The sequence below is a fragment of the Ursus maritimus genome, unplaced genomic scaffold, assembly GCF_017311325.1.
Source record: "Ursus maritimus isolate PB19 unplaced genomic scaffold, ASM1731132v1 scaffold_13, whole genome shotgun sequence".
Lineage (NCBI taxonomy): Eukaryota > Metazoa > Chordata > Mammalia > Carnivora > Ursidae > Ursus > Ursus maritimus.
In genome coordinates this window covers 68059733-68074149 of record NW_024423675.1, presented here as the reverse complement: position 1 = coordinate 68074149, position 14417 = coordinate 68059733, and the positions used below count along the sequence as shown (strand labels likewise).

The following is a 14417-nucleotide window of genomic DNA, read 5'->3' as shown; positions in this document are numbered from 1 at the left end:
GTGTGTGTGTGTGTGTGTGTGTGTGTGTGTGTGTGCGCGCGCGCGCTCGCGCGTGTGCCGCGCCGGGAGGGAGAAGGGCAGAGTCTGCCGCAGGGCCCCCTCCTCGCCTCCCCTCTTCCCAGCCCTTGGTTGCTATGCAGTTTCTATGGCAGCAGCATCCTCAGACCCAACTTGCACCCATCATTTAGAGCCAATTAAGGTAAAATAGTGGGGGGAGGGAAGGAGGGAGTGGCAATGGAAGGGGGAGGGGCGAGGCCGGGAATCCGCTCGCAGGCTGCAAGTGCAGGTTCGCGGTTGGGTCTCGGCTCTGCTCGTCCGCCCAGCGTAGCGGCAGGAGCAGCGGGAGCGGCAGGAGCAGCAGCAGGCGCCGGGCCCGCAGCCGACTCGCCCCGCAGCCATACTGCAGACCCCTGGCCCCCTGCCCACCGCCGGGACCCTCTCCGACGCCGCCTGCCCCTGCCCGGGCGCCGACTCCCTGTCTGTCCCCTCTCGGCACTGTTCCGTGCCTCCGCTTCTTTTCTCCTCACCACCAGTACTTGATCAGACGGAGAGGAAAGTTTTAAAAAATGCCGATTGCACAGTTGCTGGAGCTATGGAAAAAGATCGAGGTGGAGCCCATGGAAATAGAGGTGAGTACCACGGAGAGAGCAGGCATGCTGCAGGAGCCTGTGGCGCGCGGAATGCCTCCTAGAATGGACTCATATTTGTTGGGGACTTTTATGTGACAGAAACTTGAATTTTTAGTGTGTGCAGAGCTGTGCATGTCGTGTCCCACGGGATGCGTGCGCGTACATATAAACATTATGTATATAGGGGCCCCCCACGCGGGGCGTTGTGTGGGGTGTCAATTAAATTAAATGAATGAAAGCTAACGCGCTGAAGAAATTGTTGCTCTTACACCAAACTTCAGGGTGCTTTCTGAGCAATGTGTGTATCTTGAAGTCTTCACAGGCTTCCAAACGGATCTGCATCCGTTGATTTTCCTTCAACAAGTGGCTTTACGTTATAAGAACTCCATTTGCTACAGTCGAGGATGAAACCAGAGGCAGAACGGTGATGACTTCTTCAGAAACAGAAGGCACGAAGATAATGCAGCCTTAATAGCGTGTGCGTTCCAATAAAGAGGAGCTGTTACAAATAAAGAGAAAAGATAATGAAATGAAAGTGTCGATGGCCCCTCCCCAGGGCTGGCTGGTGGGGGTCACCTCTGACACTGCTTAACTACATGCTTCCCCAGGGACCTGGAACTTTCTGGAAGTCTGGTCCGTGGAATTTGATTTGCTTAATTTGAATTATAGATGATCAACATATATTTTTCCGTGAAGAGTATGTTCCTCAAGTTATGCATTATGAGACCACCCCTCCTCCATTATTAGCTTACCTACTGAATTATTAGACATACCTGTGCTGTGTCTTCGGCAACTCAAGTTGCTTTCCCAAATGGCAAATTCTAATAACTTACTAAATGGTTACAAAATCCAAGCTTTAATTTTTGTCTTATCTCTTATCCCAGCATCATGTCTGTAAATTCAATGCTTCTTTTAAATGTTACTTATGTTTATATGTACAGACTCTATGTTGAGACATTCACGTAACAATTTTAAACTGAATGGGGGATTCTGTTTTGGAAGAGAATTTACTTCATATTTTATATTTAGTACTTTTTGGGGGAGCCAGACTAACTTAGTGCTTGGGCTGCACACTGGTATTCAGCAGAGATGTTGGGGCATGGCATAGATAGGAGCCTATTTTTTGATGGACAACGTGCCGTTGCTGCCGATGACATGGAGCTAAGTCTAGAGAGGTGACACCCCAGCTCTTTACTGTCATTGGCTATTCTGTTTGCACAGGATATCTTTCCTGGCATCCAAGACAGTGCCTTAGAAAGAGCCTCTCACGTACGAGGTTGCTAATTCAGGGTTTATTATTTTTTTTCTTTTGAGAGAGATTTGAGTTTTTAAAAAAACCGAATGAGTGAATTGAATTAATAATGATTAGCCAGAAGTTCTTTTCTTACTTCCTGGTGCGTTCTGAAGCCCTCTTGGTAATCTGAACTACGTCTGTGGTGGAGAGCCAGCTGCCAGCCCCCCCACAGCTGGGCCCCACGAAGGAAGCCCTTCTGCCAGGGCTGGGGGAGGATTTGGCTGGAGGCCGAGAGACGAGGGCAGCAGTGGGGAAGCGAAGGGGCTTTGCAGGATTGCTTGTAGGGCTCCAGACTTCACATCACTGCCACTGACCAAGGCTCTAAGGAGCAGCTGGTGTCGTAAATATCCCTGAGATCAATTGAAAATGGACCAGCAATGTATATATTCATGTTATTTAGAAAATATGTCGTAGACAGCACTGCCTGGCCACCCTGTTTAGAGGGCAAATTTTTAAAGTTTTTGAGACTGATGTACATGGAACAACAAATCATGAAAATTGGATAAAGTAGATGGTACCGAAGCAAAAGAAATTTTCTTCAGGCTTCCTGGGTCCACGTTTGAGGACCGTGCACCCTCTGCAGTGTGCTTTATGAAGACAGAGCATCCAATAGGATTGGATTGGAACTATTGCTTTGGAATCCAGAAAATCCGAGCTTTTTCTGGAAAGGTTAAATGTGAAGCCTTGGTCCCAAGGTCCTTCAGGTCCGGGGGAGTCCTGTGGGTCCGCTCCAGTGTGAAATCCATCTGCTCTGGGGCGGAGGCTCATTTTACTTTCCAGTTTTGCGCAGTTTTAGGTTGTATGATATTACACTATCTCACATGTCAAGACATTAGGCAAAACACATGGAATACATTTGGCCTCTGAACTCCAAATTAAATATTGTAAAATCCTTGCGTGGGAAGCTTCCCATGCTCTTCCTAGGGCGCTAGTGATTCTGTGAGTCGCTTTTGCACAAATTTAACACGACTAATGACTGGTTTTCCAGTGCAACCAGCACTATGGGATTCCAGTTTTACTCCAATTTAGAAGTCGCTCTGCCCTTGCCTTGTTTTCTCGGACTGGCCTGGGTTGGGTCTGAGGCTCACTGTACTGGAGACGCTGTTATCTTCACACAAACCAGCTTTGCCTCAACACATAGACTGGGCGAAATACATTTTTTTTTTTTTAAACAAGCTGTGGCCAGTTTTATTAAAGAAAAATTTTGCGTGATTTACTTTTCACCAGTCTATTCTGGCATGCTTCTGATGATATCAGAATCGCCTGGATCAGTGAGAGCCAGTGTGCATGCTCTGTAGTATCTCCCACATGCTGTGCCCGAGTCAATATTATTGCCACTGCAGCGATGGACACCAGTTTTGGCCAACATGGCGTGGTATTCTATTTCAGATTTCCTCCAGGCTGGGCAGTTGTTGGCGAGGATGAAGAGTTTCGCTTTGCCACGTCTGATCATTTTCAGAGCCTGCTTGTACCCAGCACGTACTTCCCACTTTTCATAACGAGCTGGAGCCTAGAGTTGATCGACTCCAGTGACTTTTTCGTTTTCTTTGTGGCCACCATCTTCCTGCCTTAGATGCGGGACGGCCCCAACCAAGAGCAGCCGCCAAAATGGGCGGGAGAGGGAAAGGCTGGGGGAAATTCATTTGACTGTCGAGGGAAAGTATTTGCGGTTTTCTAAATTGTTTTGAGATATTTCGGGTGGTATATTTGACCAGTTAATGAGGTGTATTGACAAGGAAACGTATGCTAATTAAAAACTGGGCCCTCCATAAGATCCCTGAAGAATCTGGCCTTAAAAAGGAGCCTACGTCTGATGTTTTAGCGGGACTCTTGCTCATTGCTTTCAGCAGGCTTATCGCGGCCGAGGGCATGCCTGGGGCGGGGGGTGGGAGGGTGAGAAAACGGGAGACAGTTTGGGTAAGGTAGGGCGGAAACCTGCCCACAGCGGCTACCTGACCCATTTATCCCCTTTTTGTGTTCTTTTAAAGGAATAAGCATGACCTTCCTTTCTGGGATGTCATCATGCGTTAAGCTTAGAAAGGAAAAGCTCCTGTTTTTAAAACAATGCAAATAGTCAAATAGGACTCCCCGACATCTCACGGTCTAGCTTGTCCATTGCTGGTTATCTTATGGCCGTTAGGTGAGCAGACTGCCTGGAAGTGAGGGATCAGCCGGCTTGGGGTGTGTGGTGGACAGTGGTACCCGTGCTGCCTGCCGGCTGGCGCTCCTCCCCTGAGCTCTCTCTGCATCTCTCGGCGGTAGATGCTGTTACGTTCTGGACGTATATAGGGGAACTGAGGCCCAGGTTAAGCAGTTTGGTTTAAGTCACGATGCAGTAAGCAAGACTCAGACCCAGACCCTCCTGGTGAAGGCTTATCCTACAGAAGCACTCTGCTTTATGTGTTTATGGACCAGGCACTTGACTCTGTCCGAGTTAAGTCGTTCTCTTATCGTCCCTTGAGACTGTGATTTTATTCCGTTCGAACAAGAATGGTTGCAAACGCCTTCCTGTTTCCGTCTGTTAGTCGTTGAGCCCCACGCGAATCCATAGCCCCCACCTTGCTGGTCAGGGAGCTACGTCAGTCACCTGTTCCTCCTTCCACTTGCGGCCTGAGTTGTACACGCATGGCTGATGGAGCACGTTACAGTTGTGGATGTGAACACTCGGTGCTTTACTCACCGCCTGTTACAGAAAGAGCCACTTCCTGCAGAAGCTTCCCATGGTTGCAGGTAGATGCAGGTGGGAAGGGGCCTTGGCTTAGTTGCCCTGCTCTGCTGCACTGGTAGGGGATAGCTCGTTCGCTCTCTGTATTGATTACCTGTATGATGCTCTTTACAAGAGTGTTGCCATGCTAACGCTGTTCAATGTGTATCTTTGTTGTCAGACCACCGAGGAGGATCTTAACCTGGACTCGGAGCCCACCGTCGAAGATACCGTGGAAGAAGTAATTATACATGTTTTATTACAGCCTGATTGTTTGGGGAGAAGGTGGGGTGGAGGGAGGAATGGAAGTTTGAAATTAATAGCCCGTGGCGATTATTTTAGTGAAATATATGTGTGCAAACATACGCCGACACAAACACATATATGCACACATGTGTGCTATGTGTCTATGAGAGTCCATAAATTTCCCTCCAAAGGGATGCATGAAACATAGGAAGAAAAATCACAAACCAAGGTTCAAGGTGTAGTCTTTGGGTGTGGACTTTGCAGAGGGAGATGACATATTTCACCAGTAAGGACAGGCGTGTGGAATAACCAGCGGGGCACGGAAGTGATGCATAATTTCACCTGCTGGGGGTAGGCGCCGCGGCCTCTGCACACGTGTGGGGCTGTGCTCTCAGAGCCCCGCGAGCAGAGTGGGGAAGTGGTCCCTCCGAGGGAGCAGATCAGGAGGGGAGGCTGAGAGGAGAGACGGGATTGTGGGGAGGACACCCTGCGGGGTGTGGAGTGGGAAAGAGCCAAGAGCATTAGCTGTCGCTGGCTGTGTCAGCCTGGTTGCCACGCTGCGTGGGGGCATGTGCCTGACCTGGGTGGCAGGAAACCGGGTTTGCCCTCAGGGAGCGGAAAGGTCCAGACCGCCCCCCCGACCCCGGGAGTCGTGGGGAGGTTATGGTGCCAGCAAGCTCGCTCTGAGGGGCCTCGGATAGGAAAGTGCTACATTCCAAAGTTGATTCACAGCCAAGGGAAGGGATTCTATTGAAGCAGTCGCATCCCAGCCGCTTGTGAGGAAGTGCCCTCCAAGGCAGCTGTAGCTGGGGGAGGTTGACGAGGCAATTAAGAAGCTCTCATTTCCTGAGTTGCTCAGCGATGCACCACTTGGAACCATAAAAGTTGTAAGATGTGCAATTCTGTTGACTTTTGAAAACAGCTGGGATGGGTGGATCAGTGAACATTGCTGGCTTTACAAGATGGTCTGTTCGGATGCTAAAAACTGTCACGTCTGTGGAAATGCATGCCCGCCAATCTGCAGTTGCAGCCCAGTGCCACCGGATCTTATGATCGCATGACATAATATGTTGGTTAAATAAGGAGAAAGGGCACAAAGCTACCTCATCTCTAGCTGGCGGCCTTTCCGCTCTGTGTGTTTGCTGCTGCACTGGGCTCTGGAAGTGTGCAGCCCGGCTCTGCTCCTGGCTTGGCAAGGAGCTTCCAGCCTTCTTCACAGAACGTGCCCTGCTGTATGCCTGCCTTCCCTGGGACAGTAGGTGTAGCCCTGTTTTTGCCATCCCATGGAGGTCAAAGGCTAAATGGACTTATGAGCCGGGGACTTAATTCCCTGAGAGGACAGACTGCCCAGTAGCGGGAGTGAACAAGGAAGGAGTGCCCTCCTTGCAAACCAACAAGGTCGAACGCCCAGGGTCTCAGGGAAACCAAGCCATGCCTGACCTGCCACTTTTATTTACACTTTGCTAGGTATTTGTGGGAATTTTGCTCAGCAGAAACCTTCGGTGTGTCTCTTGCAGGCAGATTAATGTGGTACATTAGCAGTTAGGGTCAGGAGGCTGCATGGTGCTGAGCTCCTACAGCTGTGCCGACTCTTCCTTCTGGAAGATTGTGAGAGCCACGATTGTGTCACAGGACATGCTCAAAAGTGCTTATGCAATTAACAGAGAATCTTTTATTTTTTAAAAAGATTATTTGAGAGAGAGAGAGAGTGAGAGAGGGCATGAGCACGGACAGGGGGAGGGGCAGAGAGAGAAGCAGACGCCCCACTGAACAGGGCTCGATCCCAGGTCCCTGGGATCATGACCTGAGCTGCAGGCAGACGCTTCACTGACTGAGCCACCCAGGCGCCCCCAACAGAGACTCTTTTAACTCATTCACAGTATTTATTTCCTAAGATCTCCTAGTCTCAAGGTGTCTCATCCTTAACATTTTGGATGGAAACGCAGATGATGATTTGTTGCAGTAAAATCCTTCGACCTCTTTAAAGTTCTTTTGATAATAGGAGGTGAGACATGGTAAATTATTACTATTTCCTGATGGTAGAAAATGGATTTAACTTTGACTCTTAATGAACTAAGGAAGAAAGTTCCAAACACATTTTAGGAGTATTTTGTAGGACGTCATGTTGATATGTGACAGGTTCATGGTGTTTGTGGGGACACTGAGACATAACAGGACCGTGGGCTGCTTCCGGAGGTTTCTGACAGACGACGCTGGAAGCAACATGCAGGTCCAGCTGCAGCAGACCAACGTTTCTGTCTGAGGGTTGGTGAGAAGCAAGCGCTTCCTTGTGTGTCCTCTTTGGCCTTCAGAGCACAGCTGTGGGGTCTCCTGTAACGGAAGGATTTATGGCTCAGACACGTGAGAAAAGTCAGAGCAGAAAATTTCACACCTTTGGCCAGTCTGACGTGTATGATGACGAAAAATCCTATTTAGGAAAAAAAAAACATTCGAATCAACAACAGTTCATTCATTCATTCATTCATTCAAGAATAGTTATTGACAACCTGTGGGCAGAACATGGTGCCCAACACGGAAGGATGACAAGGAAAGTGGGCGCGTCCTGGAGGCACGAGGGAGAGGACAGGGGAAAGGACGCGGGAGCTGCTGCAGCCTTGTCGTCACTCTGATATGGCTCCTCTGTGTGGAACCATATTCATAGGATATATTTTAAAGCCTAGAACACACTTGGGACATCTTCTGTATAAATATCTCAACGTGTGGTTCACATCATGGCTCTGTCCATGGAAGCACGTCTGGAATAAAGATCACAAGTGAGACAGGAAGTTGGTGTTGGTGCCACGTGAAGAGAAAGGCTTCCTCCCTGCCAGGATGTCGGTGCTGGGGCAGGGAGTTTGTGTCCTGAGTCCAGAAGGGTGGCTCTTAGTCGAATTTCACTTGACAGAAAAAACAACGAACTCCAAACAACAACAACAAAGACCTCAGCCAACTGCATCAGGAAATGTTTCTTCAGCTGTGTCTTCCAGGGGTTCTTGGGAGGGACTCGCAGTCGTGGCAGGGAAACCCGGGAGCAGAGAGCTGACCCGTGCATGTGTGGGAGGCGCCTCCTTTGTGAGGTGTGCGCTCCTGTTCCTGTCTCCTTTTGCGGGTTACGTGTGCAAAGCTGGGCGGAAGGTGAGGATTTAGGACCCTACCAGAGTCCACAGTTGACTGCAGAATCGCATGCTTCCCTTGCGCACACACTACAGGATTAATCCACCAAGACTGAGCCTGGGTGTCTGGGAAGCCCCTGGGGGCCGGCCTCACCACACAGGAGCCCCGTCATTGGTCTCTGGGGGCAATGGCGTGGTGTGGGGAGGCGGGAAGCAGAGGGCCCCTTCCAGCATGCGGAAGCCGGGCCTCTAAGCACCGCTCAGCCCGACTCCGCGTCCCGGCATCATCAGTTACCCTTCCGTCTCTGTGTCACAGACACAGGTGTTGTTTTAGACAAGTTCCTAATCTCACAGAGCAACCCGTGAAAAATACTGGAATTCTCTGTATCCATTTTTAAAGCGATTAGATATCAGGGTCATGTTTATTAATAAAGACCATTTTCTTGTCTGGTTGACTTCAGAAACCAAGTCCAGATAAGTTATTCTCCACATTAGCGTGGTTTTACTTCAATTGCTCAAGACGACTGGGGTGTTTCCCTCTCCCCGCTGAGCTTCTCCTCCAGGTTCTGATAGCAGAGATTCTGACGTCTGTAAGGCAGAACAGTGTGTGTGTGTGGGGGGGGTGTCACCTGTGGAGGTCAGCTACCACTTGGCGAAGAGCTCTGTGGGGGGCCGGGGGGGTGGCTACCAGCGAAGGGAAGACAACTCCCGTGGCCTGTGAGGATGCTTGAAGATGTCATCCCTGTTGCCCGGCCCCCGGCCTCTTCTCAGAGGTCAGGTGGAGCAGTGGGCAGTTATTTGGGGAAGTATGTTCTGTGACTTCTGAGCATCTGTCAACGTGACGTCTCCAGTGACCAGCAGCCTGACTTCCAAGCAGCTACACTTTGGACCCTTGATTTCTCTGCTCAGGGGAGGGGGGTTCAGAGCAAGGCCATGGCAGAGATTTGAGGGAGCGTGAAAAACCCTTCATGCTTGAAGGAAAGAATGACACTTCCCAGGTTTTATCAGAACACTAATGTCACGGTCACAGTGGGATGTCACCCGGGTGGGGGCTAAGCCACCCGGATCACCTGTAGATTCCAGCAGATCATCTCTTCCCTGTCTCACTCTGGGGATCTAGAGAGTTCCATTGTTCCTTTAAAAAAAGAAAGAAGAAACAATCCAAACTGGTTTGAATAGAAATGAGACAAGAAGGATAATGAAGCCTCAGAACTAATAAAGCGATTAAGAGCAAAGCAATTAGTTTAAAGCCATAGTTAGCAGCGTGGAACAGAGAGGGACGGTCTTCGAGCCCCACTCATTTTCCTCCTGCCTGTCAGGCGCTCGTCACATCTCCTGGAGCCGGCATCACCCACATCAACTCCACACCGTCAGCCCGTTTACATTCGTATTTCTTACCGTTTTTCTGTCCAGCAAAACACAGGCATCCTTTCGGCCCTTACAGAGATTCCGGAGAAGATCCTGCAACCAGAAGTATTTGGAGGGTTGTGTGGCTGAGCCAGGGAAGAGCCCATCTGTGTTTAAACACGCTGTGGGGTCGGCAGCGGGAATACGGACTTCACGACGCAGGGACGTTTAGTGAGGCAGAAGTAAAGGCCAATGTGCCATTTCGTCACGAGAACGGGTGCAGCCCATCATCGGAGGTGTGGGCGGCAGCTCTCCGCGAGCATCCCCACGAGGCAAGAAGTCGGGCTCTTCCCATGTGCCCACCCTGCGGCGCGGTCGTCCCATTATCGCTTAGGTGTCCCCACCCGTTACTGCTGGCCACAGGAGGACGGCTTCAGCTGGTTTCCGAGGCTGAGAGCCTCATCTTTCGGCTTCTGTAACAAAGCCGGTAGCCAGCACGTTTCCGAGGGCGCTTTCTCTCTGGCGATGGAAGGGCGGCTCCATCAGTGCTGACAGGAACATTCTCCAAACCCTGCGCGCCCCCCACGGACCCTGTCCTGCTGTCTTAGAACACCCCATCCGGGGGCAATGTGGTCCCATATTTGGGCCAGCAGAGCAATTGCTCGCTTTGTTCTGTGTCCGGGCTGGAGCCTGTGTCAACGAGCAAGTGGCCCGCGTGGGCCTCGTGGCAGCCGCGGGGGCAGGACGGCCACGGATGCGGCCCGGGCGCGGCGATTTCACGGCTGGCCACGTAGAGAAGACGCTGCTCTTCCCGGGTGGAGGGTGCTTACCAGTCCCATCGTGGCCAGGGATAACCCACGTCCCGAAGCAAGTGCCCAATCAACGCTACACTTGGGCCCAGAGCACGGGGCTGGAAAAGCCCCGAGATCAAGTCTGGGTGTCTTCTAGGGCCACCTGTGTTTGAAGCCCCACGGAAGGACAGCGCACCGGTCCCGCCAGAGGGGAAACCCAATGACTTGGTGAGATAAGAACGCTGCCTTTTAACTCGAATCTGATTTCCATCACCTTCCGTCCTCGCGAAGCCGCAGAGAAGTGGGGGGAGGTCCATCACTGTCCCTCTGTTTTTCAGGTGGTGAAATTGAGGCGTCAAAAATGCTGTGATTTGCTAAGTATAACGCAGCACCGACAAATTAGGGAATTTCAAACCGAAGCTATTCATGCTGGTGTACTTTCTCTTCCTAGAATCACTGCTCCCCCCGGGGTGGCTGATGGTGGCTGATGGCGTTTGGCTAATGGAATCAGGGCCCAGGTCAGACGCTGTGGCTTGTCTTCTCCTCTGGGATTAAAGCAAGGTGATAGGTGCCTCCCCGGCCCCACTGGCCCCTTTCTGTGCCCACACTGGAGACCTCAGGCAGCGTCCCTGTGGCCACATCTGCACTTCCCGTGGCTGTGAGGAACTCACGGGCTCCACACTGTCACACTGGGATTCTCTCTCCTTTCCTCTTTTCAAAATTCTCTCTCCCGCTCTCTTCAAAGTGGGAAAACACAGAATTGTTTTCTCTGTGTACCAAAAAATCCAAGAATTACATAGGTTCCTTATATTCTGTTAACCTCAAATGGATAATTTGAATAATTATGGTAAGAGAGGATCCTTGTATCCTCCATAGTAATGCTCTCTGTTGGGTAAAATTGAAAGTATCAGGTAGAAAATTGTGTAGTGTATGACTGTTCAGAAATTTTGAGGTAATAAAAGAGTAAAACAACAGAACCATATTCTTGTAACATAGATGCAGCTGTGAGTGGGGTGTGGAGACATAGACTTTGCAATTTATGTGAGTCATAAACCTCTCTAGGGAATCATTCAGACATATTTTTCTCCAAGATGTAGTGCCAAAACACCCCTCAGTGCCAAATGCATGTTGAGTAAGCAGCCGGCCGGGCGTCAGCAGCGTCTCTGCCCTGGCCAGGCTTCCCTGGGTGCCGGCGGGGGCTCCGGTCCCTCGGCCCTACCCTGATTGCCACCCACCCCGGAAGGAAGGGAGCAAACAGTGGGCACAACTTATATGCAAAGAACTCAGAGTCTCTGTGCAGACATAGTTTGGGGAGCGTCTATTGTCTATTTTAGGCTTGACAGAAGCATGAGTAAGACCTCCTGTTCTTCAAGAAATCATCATCTTTGAGGATTCACACACATAAATGCCTGTTTCCAGAGTAATAGGATAAATACCAGAGGGTGATTTCTAGCTCCTTCTTGAAATGACGAGGGTCTCTGGTGCTGTGGGGGATCACAGGCCCTGGGCGCACGCCGGGTGGGAGCCAGCCCACCCCTCCCCCCACCTCCTCCCACTCTCCCTCCTCCTAATTCTCCCGGCAAATGTCTGAGTGAGCGCTGTGTGCCTGGCACTGTGCCAGGCTCTAGGGACTCAGTGACTCAGATAAAAGAGACAGACAGGAGTCTCTGTCGCATGGACCTTCCATCTGAGTGTTCTTGTAAATAAGTAACTAAATGAGACCGTTCCATACAGCGGCTAGTGGTGTAGGGGAGCAGTGGGGATGGAGAGTGAGGGGGCCATGTCAGCAGAGTGGTGGGTAGAGAAGTCCCCTCTGAGCAGGCGGGGTTTGGGTTGGGACTTGAATGAGGGGACAGACCAGCTAAGGAACCTGGGGAAGACAGTTCCAGGCACAGGGTGGGTGCAGTAGCCTGGGGAGCTTGGGAGCCCAGGAGAAGGTGGGGTGCAGGGTCATGGGGACCAGGCTCAGGTCTCTGGTGTGACTCTGGATTTTCTGGGAAGTGGGAACGTCCCACGGAGCTCATGCGAGAAGAGTAGACTCTGGGAGCCTGGCCCGGGGTGTGTGTGTGTGTGTGCACTGCACGGCTGGCAGGTGTTTCTGTTGGCTTTGTGGGTACGGCATCCTTTCCCAGGCTGCTGTGACGGCTCCGCGGACGGGGCTCGGACAGCAGACATTTACGCCCACGGTACTGGAGCCTGGATGGCTGACCTGGAGTGCCAGCGGTTGCTTCCTGCTGGGCTGGGAGGGAGAACCCGTTCCAGGCGCCTCCCGAGCCTGGTGTGGCTGGTCATCTCCGTGTTCCCGGGCTCGTGCACACGTGGCCGCGCCCCTGACTCTGTCCTCATGGGACGTTCTCCCTGTGTCTTCACACAAGGAGTCTGTCACGTTGGATTAGAGCCCACCCAACTTCATGACTTATTTCTTAGCTAATTAAGTCTGCAGTGGCCCTCTTTTCAAATAAGGTCATGTTCTGAGGTCCTGGGGTTTAGGACTTTCGAGGGCAAAGTTCAACCCATAACAATTACAGTGTTTGGGAAACTCAGTTTTCTTGGTTTCATGGGTCTGGGGCTCAAAGTCTTTGCCACAGACCCTGCTTTTTAGGGCATGAACTAAAACCCACAAGTGTATGCCAACTAATTTTGTAACAATTTCTTCTTCCACGCCAGCCAAGCGGCGTGTGGGGCTCCCTCTGACTTTGGGTGACCCCAAGCTCTGGTGGTGGGGGTGCCTTGTTTGGGATGAGAGAAGGTTTTCGGGTTGGTTTTGCCTCAGACCCCTGTCCTCTGAGGGCACATCCCTCCCCCTCGGTCAGTCCCTGTCCCTCTTAGAGCGTGGTCATGGGGTATGATGCTTACGTGGCGGCGGGAGACGGGAATATAACAGAAATCATGACGCGTGCTGTAGAAACTCTCACCTGCTCTCAGCCACGAGGCCCCCTCCTCGGGCCCTCTCCTGACTTCACTGCAGTGTGCCTCTGGGGGCCAGGGGCGTCCAGCGTGGCAGGGATGTCTCCTGTCGAAAGAACTTTTTGATTTTTACATTTTCTTGCTCTGCAGTTAGGCTCCTTTCTTGGGCTTTCATCTTGCCTCCTGTAGCCCCAGGAAACTGCGTCTTCTGCCCCTTCCTGACACCTGACGGGCCCCAAGGCCGCTCCCTCCCAGAGAGTGGGGCGGTCTCGATGGCCAGAAGCCCACCTCAGGGGCTCGGTCTTGCAGACACCCCTAACAAGACAGTAAGGAGTGGGAATATTCAGCTTTCTTTTCAAATAAGGTGAGGCGATGCGCTCCATCCTCAGTGACCAGGGACGCGGCTCTCAGACTGGAAAGAGGTTTGGTAGCACCACGCGCGGCTGGCGGACACCGAGGATCTGCGGGTCTGTACCTCTGTGTTACTGTTGGGCTGTCATGGCGCACGGACAAGTCAACCCAGAACCCAGCCTTTGCCCGGCCCTGGCCTAGGCTGTGCTGCGCCACTGCCTGTTTCTGGGGTCCGGGCCGCCCCGCAGAGCGTCCCTGGGCAGCCCCAGCCGTGCTGGGTTCCGGAGGAGGCAGAGAGGGCGGAGGCCGGGCTGCTGCCTGACAGTGCGCGCTCGCTGGGAAGTCTGACAGTCCCGTGGAGGGTCTGGTACAGCTGCAGACTGGTCCAGCAGGTCTCGGGGGCCTGAGAGTCTGCATTTCTAGTCAGCCTTTTCCCCAGGGGTGTGGTGCTTCTCGTCCGCCGGCCACACCTTGAGTCCCCAAAGCAGGGAACCCTCAGAACAAGAGCAGGATACTCACAGTTAGAAAGTGCTTTCTAGAAGCAGTGCGGTAGACTGATTGCTGCAGTGACCACAGCCGTACGTTCTGGAGGTCAGGAGTGCTAGGATCTAGGTGTCGGCAGGGCTGCGTTCCATTCCAGGCTTTTTCCAGCCTCCAGAGGTGTCTGAATTCCTTGGCTCACCCCGCCCTCTGCTTCTGTCCTCCTGTCTGCTGACTCTGACCCTCCTGCCTCCTCTCAGAAGGACCCTTTGATGACATCAAACCCATCTGCATAATTCAGGATAGTCTCCCCATCTCAAGATCCTTAACTTAAGGGGTGCCTGGGTGGCTCAGTTGTTAAGCGTCTGCCTTTGGCTCAGGTCATGGTCCCAGGGTGCTGGGATCGAGCCCCGCATCAGGCTCCCTGCTCCTCTGGGAGCCTGCTTCTTCCTCTCCCACTCCCCCTGCTTGAGTTCCCTCTCTCGCTGGCTGTCTCTCTCTCCCTGTCAAATAAATAAATAAATAAATAAATAAATAAATAAATAAATAAATAAA

General features: G+C 51.8%; 1 protein-coding gene and 1 pseudogene across 2 annotated transcripts in view; one reads left to right on the top strand and one right to left on the bottom strand.

The window, feature by feature from the left end:
- Positions 1 to 446: 446 nt before the first annotated feature.
- The window catches only part of RPS6KA2 (ribosomal protein S6 kinase A2), a 328772-nt gene continuing 314801 nt past the window's right edge, over positions 447 to 14417 (top strand). Inside the window, exons 1-2 of one of the 2 annotated variants that reach the window (XM_008688472.2) lie at positions 447 to 629; positions 4809 to 4868. In XM_008688472.2, the coding sequence (XP_008686694.1) occupies positions 567 to 629; positions 4809 to 4868 (123 nt within the window). In that variant the 5' untranslated portion in view covers positions 447 to 566. The remainder of the gene's footprint in view (positions 630 to 4808; positions 4869 to 14417) is intronic. The other variant, XM_008688469.2, reaches the window with a different exon arrangement.
- On the bottom strand, positions 3137 to 3549 carry LOC103660810 (annotated as a pseudogene).